This window comes from Bidens hawaiensis, unplaced genomic scaffold (genome assembly GCF_021521415.1).
Source record: "Bidens hawaiensis isolate Kalapana, Puna unplaced genomic scaffold, B.hawaiensis_p1.1 tig00419489_1, whole genome shotgun sequence".
NCBI classification, from domain to species: Eukaryota; Viridiplantae; Streptophyta; class Magnoliopsida; order Asterales; family Asteraceae; genus Bidens; species Bidens hawaiensis.
In genome coordinates this window covers 21,737-34,051 of record NW_027504877.1, presented here as the reverse complement: position 1 = coordinate 34,051, position 12,315 = coordinate 21,737, and the positions used below count along the sequence as shown (strand labels likewise).

Sequence of the window (12,315 nt, the reverse complement as noted above, 5' to 3'; positions counted from 1 at the left end):
GGCCAGTTTCTAAGAGACGGCATGAATATAAATGTTATAGTTAACCTAAACTGCTAAACCGAAAACATCTACTCTTCTTGAGCAGATTCACCACTCTGCTTGTTGTGCTTCCTTGCATACCTCTGGTTCCTTAAAAACTTAGGATCCATCTACAAGCCTAAACACAATAAAACATCATTAACAACCTTATTTTGTTAAGAAAGACTAATTTCCAAACACCAACAAAAAATACTCACTACTTTATTTAAACTAAAACATATTAATCCCATCCCTTAACAAGTCAACATTCAGACTGCTGTTGGCCTAAAACCGAACCAAACATTCGGATTTCGAGTTTTTGAAACTCAACCTTTTTTTTTTGGGATTTTGCGGTTTTCAGTTTGAATACATTTATTATTTGAGCTTTGAATTTTTAGGACTGAAATTTTTTGGCCCAAAAATCTTTAGGCCAAAAAATATAGTCCAGAACGTTAAATTTGGGCTTTAATATTTTTGTAAACTAAAAATTAACTAATATTATTAGACCTATAATATTTGAAAGGCACTATATATTGAATTATTATAATCTGCTTAAAAATCCCAAAAACTGAAAGTTAGGTATTTACAAATTGAATCATTTAGTTTTCTACACGCACCAATGTTGTAAACTAGCTAGACCCTATTCGGAGGGTGAGATATGGACTAGCGATTAATATTGGAATTTGTATGTAATTTTATAAATAAAATTTTCAATTTCGAACGATTTTGATCACATAGCAATTACTCTGCAACTAATCTTAGCGATTAAGCGGTGATTAACCATAACCAAAACCATCAACCCGAATTCACAAATCCAACATAACAAATAAGAAATTAAACTAAAAAATACACACACGGAGTGTGTCTTTGCTTCCTTGGCTTTTTGATGCCGTTACGGTGAGCCTTGTAAGACTGGTTATGTGCCGTGTGGTTCTTAGACTTAGCCATCTCTCTTTCTCTCTCACACACACACTGTTAATACGAACCTTTTTGGCTTGGCTGCTACTGCTACAATGAAAAATTAGAGCTTGCAAGATAAGATAGGAACGAAGATATGTTGTACGAATTGGTCTTTAAAATCCTTAATTTGGTTTTTTGACGAAATAGCCCGTTTGGATTGGGCTCGGCCCAAAGAAAGAAATGCATGTTAAATGGATTAAAATGATTGTAAATTTTATTGAATACAAGTATACACCTTGCTTTTAAAAAATGATATTTTTCTACGAAGGTAGTTATGTTATGCTAGTTTTTTATTATGGAAAGATAAAAAAGAAGTTATAATTATAGTTATGGTCTTATGGATGTAGAAGTATTTTAAGCCATCCTTGATAGGTAGGTTTTAGGCGTTCTTCCAAGGATGAGATGGTTTGGGTTGGCGTTCTTCGTCATTGCGTGAGAATGTTTGTGTTGGCGTTCATGTGCAAAGGGTGGAGTTGGGTGTGGGTGTGTTGGCTTATACTAAAAACAATTATATATATTCTCATAAAAAAGTTTAAAAATAATATTAATTTAAATATTATAAAACTAAAGGACTTCTATATCTATATCTAAGTTTTTACTTTAGTTTTATAGCTTTTATAAAGTTTGATTCTAACTTTACAATAAATATTTACATATGTTCTATTAAACTAATAAGATTCAGTCGTAATTGCAAACTCATTCTTTTGCTATCGAATGGCGGTATTATATTCACAAAGCGGCTAACAACAACTAGCCACCATCTAATCCAATCTATTTCGAATTCCTTCAATCTTGAAACCACCCATAAGAAGCTAAGGATTTTTATATTCTCCGTGATTTGATTAGAACATATGTTAACACCATTAAAGATGTTATCGTTGCTTGCCCCTCAAATACACCAAACCATGAAACGGAAGATTGCTTGGTTTAGTTTGCTATGCGATTGATTTGGGCCCAATCCGTCATGGTAATTAAGCACATCATTGATTGAGAAAGCAAAGAAATGCATAAGCATGCACCAAGGTACAACATCATGCCGAACCAAATTCGAGGTCTAGCAAAATAACAGCAAATGGTGGTTCTGGTAGCAAAATCCGAGCAAAAAGGGCACAATGCCGTACCCACGTTTACATTCCTTCTCAAAAGAGCGGTTCTGAATGATAATGTAACAAAACTTTTTGACACATTAATGTATTTTTATTAATTGAACATTCTTTTTATTAGATAAGCATTTTACTTACGTGACACATCCGACCAGTCACGTTTTTATTTTTCCGTTATTGTAAATCTCACAAAAAAACAAACGAAGTACCCAAGTACAAATTCTCCAAGTTAAACTAAATAGTATAAAAGACAAAACTATACTCTTTTTAATAATTTTATTTTAATAAATAGTGTAACTCGTATAAATTCAACGGTTCCTGTATATCAACTCCTCATCATCACAAAAACACCATCGATTATATTATTATTATTATCAGCCATACATGCATACACAACACTCCGAGATAACCGGGGAATAATAATAATATTATTATTATGGCGGTTCAGAGAGACATCGACGATTTACCCAAAAACGAAGCGAATTACACGGCACTAACTCCGGTTTGGTTCTTAAAGCGAGCTGCTTTGGTTCATCCTGACCGTAGATCGGTGGTTCACGGTTCGGTTCAGTACACGTGGCGGCAGACGTATGAACGATGTTGCCGGTTAGCCTCTGCGCTTACCAGACGGTCCGTCGGGTTTGGTTCAACGGTAACGAGTTCCGTCTAAGATTTTAATCTTATTAATTTTTTTAATAAAAAACTTATTTTTATTCTTTATTGATTGGTGCTTGTGTTTGATGATGATACTGATAAGTATGAAGGATGTTATATTGGGTAAGTTGTGATTAACTGATTAAGGTACTTAATATAGCATTGACTGGAAAAAAGTCAAAATCGATTGGGAGTTTGAAGTCAAAGTTGGGATTTTGAAAAAGTCAAAATTGATAGGGTGATGTGTTTAACCTGGGGTGTTGTTGTTAATGGATATAATCAAATATTGATTGAAGGTAGAGTTAAGGGGTGTTTGGATGTTATTTGATTTATTTATCAAATGGTTGATTAAGTTAGAATTAGGGGGTGTTTGGATGCTTAATTGATTTATGTCATGTAAAAATCTTGAATTTTTAAATAGATGATCGAATAGGTGATTAAAGTTAGAATTAGGGGTTTGGTTCAACCGTCTTCGATTTTAGTTTTAGTTGTATTTTTAGTTTTGGTTTTATTGACGCTTGTGTTTGATGATAAGTATATGTTGGATTTTGTGAGTTGTGGTTCTGGCGATTAATATGACGTTGACTTTGGAAAAAGTCAAAATCGATTGGAAGTTCGAAGTCAAAATCGTGATTTTGTAAAAAAGTCAAATTGATTGAGTGATTTGTTTGACCTAAGGTATTGCTGTAAGTTGATTCAAGATTGAATTAGGGGGGTGTTTGGACTTTGGAGGTTAATTGATTTATTTCATATCTCAAACAAATTTCCAAGTTCACAATTTGTATTCAATCCAACAGGTGGCGGTGATTGCACCAAACACCCCAGCCATGTTTGAAGCCCATTATGGAGTTCCAATGAGCGGAGCGGTTATAAACGCAGTCAACATTCGTCTAAACGCTCCAACCATCGGCTTCCTTCTAGAACACTCATCATCCGCAGTCATAATGGTTGACCAAGAATATTTCAAGCTAGCCGAGGAAGCTTTAAAGATCCTAAAAAATAAAATCAAAACCAATTTCAAATCTCCACTTCTGGTCGTTATCAAAGACGAAAGCGTTGAATGCAATCCAAAGAATCTCCAATACGCTTTAGCGAAAGGTGCGGTTGAGTATGAGGCGTTTCTAGAATCTGGTGATCCGGAGTTTGTTTGGACACCGCCACAAGATGAGTGGCAGAGTATTGCGTTGGGGTATACTTCGGGCACAACGTCTAGTCCTAAAGGGGTGGTGTTGCATCACCGTGGGGCGTATCTGGCGGCTACTAGTAATGTTCTGGTGTGGGGTATACCAGAAGGAGCGGTGTATTTGTGGACTTTGCCTATGTTTCACTGTAACGGGTGGTGTTTTACCTGGACTCTTGCTGCTATATGTGGGACCAACATATGCCTCCGACAGGTACTTTATGTCTACTTGTATGGGCGGTTCATGTAACAGGTTTTGGTTTAACGTATTAGAGGTGCAAACGAGCCAAGCCCAAGCTTGACTAGGCTCGAGCTCAGCTCATTTTGAGATCTAATTCTAAAACTCGAGCTTGGCTGTTGAGCAGCTTTTTAAAGCTTAAGTTCTACTTGGTTCATTATTTATTAATTAACTTAATTTATATACATCTATAATTATTTTTATATACTTTCTAATTATAATTTTTACATATAAGTATATAGCATAGTATATGTTATGTAGTTATTTTTATTACAATTTTATACATAATAATTTTTACACAAGTATATATTTAATATATTAAAAAAATTATATAAATAATAGGCCCGTTTAGGCTCGCGGACCAGATCAGGTTTGATAAGTGAAGGGTGGGCTTAGCTTGTTTATTAAACAAGCTTGTTTTTCGGTTCGAGCTCATTTAAACTCAGCCCGATTCGAGCTTTTAATGAGCCAGCCTCGAGTAGGTCACGAGCAACTCAGTTCATTTTGATATCAAAGCATGGTTTTGTCCGTTTTTTTAAGCTAATCCATTAAATGGATTAGAAGTCAATATAATTACAATAATAATGCGCTTTAGGTTTTTTGCGACCTAAATGACCTGTTTAGCCCATTTTACCTGTTCCTTTAGAATTTTCCTTAATCCTTATTTCACATGTTCAAGATTAAAGTTAACCCAAATCGACCCATTTATAAGTAAATGGGTCAATATTGCCACGTCTAGGCTTGAAATTTTGAACCACTTACGTGTGCATAATATAAAAAAAAATGTCAAAGACATAGCTTAAAAGAACCCAAAGTAGGTTTTCAAAACATAAAAACTTTTGTAAATCATTTTGTTCATCAACTAAATTTGGAGTAATATTTTGACCCGAATCCATTGTGACCCACTCCATGGCCCGCCCTTGTCGATAGCATTAAGTTCTTGTTCTTGATGTTTTATGCAGGTAACGGCTAAAGGTGTTTACTCGGCTATAGCCAATCTAGGGGTGACCCATTTTTGTGCCGCCCCTGTAGTCCTCAACACAATAGTAAACGCCCCGGCTAAAGACACCGTCCTCCCGCTTCCCCGCCTAGTCCACGTCATGACCGCTGGAGCCGCCCCACCACCATCCGTCCTCTTCAAAATGTCCCAGAACGGGTTACGCGTCACCCACACGTACGGCCTCTCGGAAACCTATGGCCCGTCAACGATATGTGCATGGAAGCCCGAGTGGGACAACCTCCCCCCCGAAACCCAAGCCAAAATGAATGCCCGCCAAGGTGTCCCATACACTGCCCTCGAACACCTAGACGTTGTCGACACGCAAACCATGAAACCGGTCCCAGCAAACGGGACCACGGTCGGTGAAATCGTGTTCCGTGGAAACATTGTCATGAAAGGTTATTTAAAGAACCCGAAAGCGAACGCGGAAGCATTCGCACACGGGTGGTTTCACTCGGGTGATTTAGCAGTGAAACACCCAGACGGGTATATCGAAATTAAAGATCGGTCGAAGGATATTATTATATCGGGTGGTGAGAATATTAGCAGTGTGGAAGTTGAGAATACATTATACCAACACCCATTAATTTCAGAAGCGTCGGTGGTGGCCCGGCCCGATAATAGATGGGGCGAGTCACCGTGTGCGTTTGTGACGTTAAAGGACCCGGTTGAGAAATCGGATGAGGGGAAAGTTGCGGATGATATTATGAAGTTTTGTCGGGAGAAGATGCCGGCTTACTGGGTCCCGAAATCGGTTGTGTTTGGGCCGTTACCGAAGACGGCTACTGGGAAGGTTCAGAAACATTTGTTGAGGGCTAAAGCTAAGGAAATGGGTCCTGTTAAGATTAGTAAGTTATAAAGTTAGTTTTTGGATTTGGGATATGAATAAGGGTTATGTTGGATTTTAAATTAAAGGGACTTTTAATAAAGTTGTATGAAATTGTTGCATTGTTTTTTGTTTTATTGGTCTATCCTGTATCATGTTATTAACTGACCTTTAAGATTTATTCTTCTTATTTGATTCGTAATAAGATAGAGTATTTGACCGTGTTTTGATTGGGTTTTCTAGGCTTTTAAGGTAGGGTAGGGTCTGGTTTTGACCTGATATTTCCGGTTATGGCGAGTCCGGGTCAGTTCGATTCCGGGTACGGCTCCGGGGAGAAATCCTATACCAAGTCGTGCCTGCGGGTCGGGTACGGGTAGAACCAGTTCTGGGTCGGGTCCGGAACCGGGTATTTTGTGCACCTCGCCTGAGTACTACCAGCAAACATTTGTTCGATCAATACCCGGAGAGATTTTACGCAATGTGGCACTGTTATTTGCTTACCAAACCCACTTGTCATCCTCATGTTTGTCACAAGGCTGCTAAGAATTTATGAGCACAGGTCTCCCTGGTGCATTTCATCCTCATTAACCAATGCTCTTGAGTCTTGATCATCTCATTCCCATTGCATACAGCCATTTGCTTCCATAAATGTACTGACGGATTGACATCAGTAACTTATAATAATAATAATAATAATAATAATAATAAATTAATAACAACTTAGACCTTAATGGGCTTGTCATGTGTTAGTGGGTTGTTCAGGCTACACAAACTAATATTAGGTCATGATAAATCATTTGGGCCTCGTGATAAATGTACATGATTATTTTACACTACTAGGTAGAGGTGCACAAAAAACCTGAACCTGGAACCGAACCCGAAAAAAATATCCGGAACCGGTTTTTTTATACCTGGATTTTTAATACCCGTACCCAACCCTACTCGTAGGGTACGCATAGGGTATGCATTTCGGGTGCAAAACCCGTACCCGGAACCGGACCCGATTTATACCCACTAATACCCGAAAACCGAAACCGGTTCCATACCCGGAACCGGGTTTTCCAATACCCAAAACCGGGTTTTTCAAATATCCGATCTATACCCAAAAGTAACCGAAAAATACCTGAAAAATACACGAAAATACCTCTAAAAATTGTAACCCCTTAAAAATATTCAATCTATACCCATAAAAACCCCGGAAAAAGCCCGAAAAAACACGAAAATAGGGGTTTTTCAATACCCGAAAATTGGTATCCGATTCTATACCCGACCCGAACCCGATGATAGGGTATGGTTTTTAGAGACAATGCCCGGACCTGAACCCGACCCATGTATTACAAATACCCGATTGTCTAATACCCGGTCATACCCGGAACCAACTATTTGAAAAACCCGATTTGTGCACCTCTACTACAAGGCATTGGCGCATTGCCATGTTAGGGGGTTGTTTTGGCTACACATTTACTTGTTCATTTAGTTAAACGAATGACATGAACGTTTGTCTACCTTCATTCATATATGTTTGGAAACGGTTTTTTTACGTTCGATTATGTTGTTTCGTTTGTAAATTTATTCAGTTTATTCAACTTGTTTTCAAATTACTTTTGATAATAGTTATGTTTGGATATTCATGTTTACTTTTCGTAGGGGTAGTTTAGTTAAATTCATTTTTGGTTATTTATATATGTTTGTTTGTGTTCATTTACGTTCGTGGATTGTTCGTTTATAACTAACTATAAAGAAAGAACACAAAACAACAAAACAAGAAAGCAAGCCATTCATATATGTCTTGAATTTAAGAGAGAAAGATAAAACGGATTATAGATAATTCTTGGTGAGTTATTTATTGAATTTTATATTTAAACTAGAGATAATTATTAGTTTAAATTAATTAGGCTTATCTAGGAATTTATATTTATTTATTAAAATAGAGCTTGAGTTGGGTTGAGGTTGGAATGAGTTTAGGATAAATAAATGGTTAGGGGTATTATATTTAGTATGCTTTCGTTGATCTTACTCTGCTAATAAAAGAAAATGTTGAAACTTAAGTGTTAAGCATGTATTTCTCCTAATTTCTCATCTTTTATTTCATGCATTCTATTTATCCATGGGCCGGCTCTACCCATGAATTATCCAGTAATAGGTCTTTCACAACAAGCTCTACCTATACAGTAACGGTATTTAATTATGAAGGTTGGCTGGGTAGCTGACCCTGTTAGTCCGTTCTTGCAAGAGGGGTCTATGTTAGCTAAGATTTCCTATGCTTAATGGATAACCATTTGCTACCAATGGAAAAAGGGTCAAAACTATTTAGTCAATTGGGTTATAGCATAGTGTAGATTTTATTCATTATTAAGTTAAGTGCCATTTGCATACCTGAAGTTTAACCAACTACGCAACTTTAGTACATTTCTTTAATTTCGTGCAAATCAATACATGACGTTTCCAAATCATGCTATCTTAGTATTTTTCGTTAAACCCGTTTGTTTTTTCCATTAAGTCGTGGATAGAATAGTATTTATTTCATTTATCATTTACTTAACCCTATGGTAAAAAATAAATGAGTTGAACTACTTTTTTTAACAAAAATAAACGAACCGAACTACTTTTTTTTAACAAAAGTAAATTATCTGAACCAGTTTTTTTTTAATAAACGGACCAAACTATTTTTTTAACAAAAATAAACAAACCGAAATACATTTTTTAACAAATAAGCGAACCGAACTACTTAAAAAAACAAAAAAAAACGAACCACTTTTTTTAACAAAAATAAATGAGCCCGGCCACTTTTTTTAGCAAAAATAAATGAACCGAGACGGTTTTTAAAAAAAGAAAAGAAAGATAAACAAACCAAACTACCATTAAGTTCTTATTTTCCATCATGTGTAGTACATGGGTGAAACATAAAAAAGATACATTTCATAAGTCGTGAACTGGAAAAAAAAACATAATTCATAAGTTTTACTTTGTACATTATAAAATAAGGGATTGCTCTATAGAATAATAACCAAGTTTTAAAATTATTCTAATTAGGTCACTCATAAAATATTTTGTTCAATTAGGTCACTAAAGTTCATATATGTTTCAATCGTAAATATTTTACCTGAATAGCATGTTATATATGTTTTTTTAATTTTTAAATATCTTGACATTGCTAAATATTTTTTTAAAAATTGAAAAAAGTAGCAAAAAATGAGAAAATAATTTTTAAATTGCGAAAAATGGAAAAGAAAAAAGTAGAAAATTTTAAGTTACGGTTTCTTTATAAGAAACCATCATTCTTTTAGAAAAATATAAAAAAGATAGTTAGTTGATATTAAAATATTTAATAGTAGAATTATTAATCGATTCAATACCAAAAAAAGGAATATATTAATTATCTTGTAATTTTTTGGAATTTTTCATTTTTATTTGGCAATTTAAAAATTATTTTTCTCCATTTTTACTAATTTTAAAAAAAATATTATGCAATATCAAACTATTTAAAAAAAAAACCTAAATTACCTGCTATACAGGTAAAATATTTAGGATTGGAACAAAAAATAAACTTTAGCGACTTGATTAGAACAAATTTTTTTATGATTGACTTAATTGGAACAAATTCAAACTTGGTTATTATTTTATAAAGTCATCCATTAAATTAATCATAAGTATTTTGAGAATCATAGTTGAAATAACGAACCTAATTTATTTTTATCATTCGACAATCTCGTGTAATACGCAGGTTCAAAAACTAGTTAATAATAAAAAGAGTCGAACAAGTTGTTTAATCTCGTGTTTGTGTGTTAGATCAAGGGCCCAATTTCCAACACATGTTAGATCGTTTGTTCGGTTACGTTAAAAAACAAACACAAACATGCCCCAATCATGTTCATTTGGTTCGTGTACATGCTAGTCTTCGTCGATAACCATCAATGTGCTCATGAACATGTTTACCGACAGTTTTATTCAACTCACAATTTTCATGTTTTTTGTTTTGTCGATCCGTGGGCAATAGTGTGTGGCTCACTTATTTAGTAATGTTTATTTGGGTTGGAAGGATTGATAAGGAATGTTTATTTTTATGTATGTGGACCAAATGTTTATCAGTATGTTTTGGCTAAATGTTTTCTTGTTTGCTTAATTATTGATTGATTATTATGTATAAACTATTATAAAATGTAGCATAATATAATCTTAAACGAATATTCTCGGAGTACAACTACAAATTAGTTAGCCGAATATGTTATGTAAATGTTAATAGACAATTTATTCTATTCTAAAATATCATATTTGGCCAAGTATGTTATGTACTCAATACATTAAAATGTAAGATATTAACGTATTAATATTTAAAATTTTGTCCAAAAAATTGTCTATACGCCCGTATAGGTCTATACGGCCATATTAACATATTAATATTTAAAATTGTGTCTAAATAATTATCTATACGCCCGTATAGCCCTATACGGCCCGTATAGGGCTATACGCATTGGCGGATCCAGCATACAAACGGGTGGTTCCCGAGTTTCGAAATAATAGTGTACGGATATATAGAAGACGCGTAGGAACCACCTTATAAATTAAGAGGGAACCACCTAAAAAAAATTCCTGGATCCGCCACTGGCTATACGAGGCACTATAAACAATGACTGACAATCTATGACACAAACTGACATGATTCAGGTGCTATACGACCGTATAGCCTTATACGAGCCGTATAGGAAAAAAAAATTGTGTGGGAATCCCAAGTGGTGTGAGAGGATCCTAAACCTTACTAAATTATGAGTCCACATCTTATCAAAACTGAATTATTAAAAATAAATAGATAAATAAATATAGAGGCATAAATAACAAGACAAAACTATATTTTTCCTACCTTCATACGCTTATATACAAATAATAAGCTTAATTTGGATTTCCAGGGAAAATAATGACAAAAAAGGAGACTTAATTGTTACCATGCAATAAAAAAAATTGGTTTGGAAGGATTTCCTTGAAAAAAAGTAGTCAGTGGATAACAACAGGCTAAACTATTCTTATCTTAAATATATATAAATAAAACTTTTAAAAGCTAGTTGGTTGTTTCTTACATCTTAAATCATCATATTGTTTTATTTGTAAATGAAGATTTCTCATGCATTTGATTCGAATTCACGGCTATGGGGCTAACCAAACCCAGATAGCCTTTAAACGGGTTATCTCATTAAATTAAAAATTAATCTCACCAAATATTTGATATGAAAATCCTATTAAATAGGGATATACTGTAAGATTTGGATCAGGAAATTTAAATGAATCAAAGAAACTGGAACTAGTTGCTGCCAAAAGTAATCTTTATTATAATAGCCAAATGCTTAGGAATGATTGAAAGATTACAAAAGTGGATTTCGGCTAATTGAAAGTGATGATAAACAAAGCAAACTAAAGATGCTTAAATAGAAAAAAAAATTTAGCAAACTAAGCAGATAAACTTGGTCTTCATTCTGTTCCTTTATTCTTGGACTCCAACGTACATTCAGCCCATAACTTGGTCACCACACCAACGACTCTTTTTCTGGTGGCTTAGTCAACATTAATCCAACACTCTCCTCCTTAGTGTTGACCTCTTTGCTAAAGTTCTCCATACCCACAAGGCTCCTCATTTCTGCAAATTTAATCCGGGCCAATGGCTTCGTTAAAATATCAGTCCTCTGCAGATTCCCGCTTACATGTTCAACAGAAATTTGATCATTTTCACCACATTCACGAATGAAATGATACTTCATGTCAATGTGTTTGCTTCTTCCGTGGAAAACAGGATTTTTCATCAATGCAATTGCTGACTCGTTATCAACCAGAGGCTTCACTTTCTCTGCAGCTCTTCCAACTAAATCACTCAGCAAGTTTCTTAACCACAATGCTTGACGCGCTGCTGATGTTTCTGCCATAAACTCTGCTTCACATGAACTGAGTGCTACAGTCTTCTGTTTTTGTGAACTCCATGTGATTAGATTATTCGAGTAATAAAACGCCATACTAGTTGTGCCTCGTCGTTCTTCAATATCAGTACCATAACTGCTATCACTGTACCCGATTAATCTGCCATCTCCGCCACTATTATACTTTAGCCCATATCCGGCTGTTCCTCTAATATACCTTAGGATTTGTTTAACTGCTGCATAATGACTTTGCTTTGGAGTTTGCATGAGCCGGCTTACTGTTCCTACTGGATAACTCAGATCTGGACGGGTGTGAATCAAATAGCGAAGGCTCCCTATTATCTTCCGATACATGGTTGGGTCGATATCCTCCCCGTCTTCATCTTTAGGGTCGACTGCAATTTGGGAGTCATGGGAAATGTTGTTTTGTTGCAAG

The 12,315-nt window shown here is 35.1% G+C and overlaps 1 protein-coding gene and 1 pseudogene across 1 annotated transcript; one reads left to right on the top strand and one right to left on the bottom strand.

The window, feature by feature from the left end:
- Nucleotides 1-64: 64 nt before the first annotated feature.
- LOC143609102 (large ribosomal subunit protein eL29z-like) lies at nucleotides 65-979 on the bottom strand (annotated as a pseudogene).
- A 1,437-nt stretch (nucleotides 980-2,416) lies between these two features.
- LOC143609109 (acetate--CoA ligase CCL3-like) lies at nucleotides 2,417-6,061 on the top strand. Its single transcript, XM_077083960.1, has 3 exons — nucleotides 2,417-2,733; nucleotides 3,533-4,129; nucleotides 5,116-6,061. The coding sequence occupies exons 1-3, from the start codon at nucleotides 2,518-2,520 to the stop codon at nucleotides 6,010-6,012; spliced, it is 1,710 nt and encodes a 569-aa protein (XP_076940075.1). The 5' UTR covers nucleotides 2,417-2,517; the 3' UTR covers nucleotides 6,013-6,061.
- The last annotated feature ends 6,254 nt before the right edge of the window (nucleotides 6,062-12,315 follow it).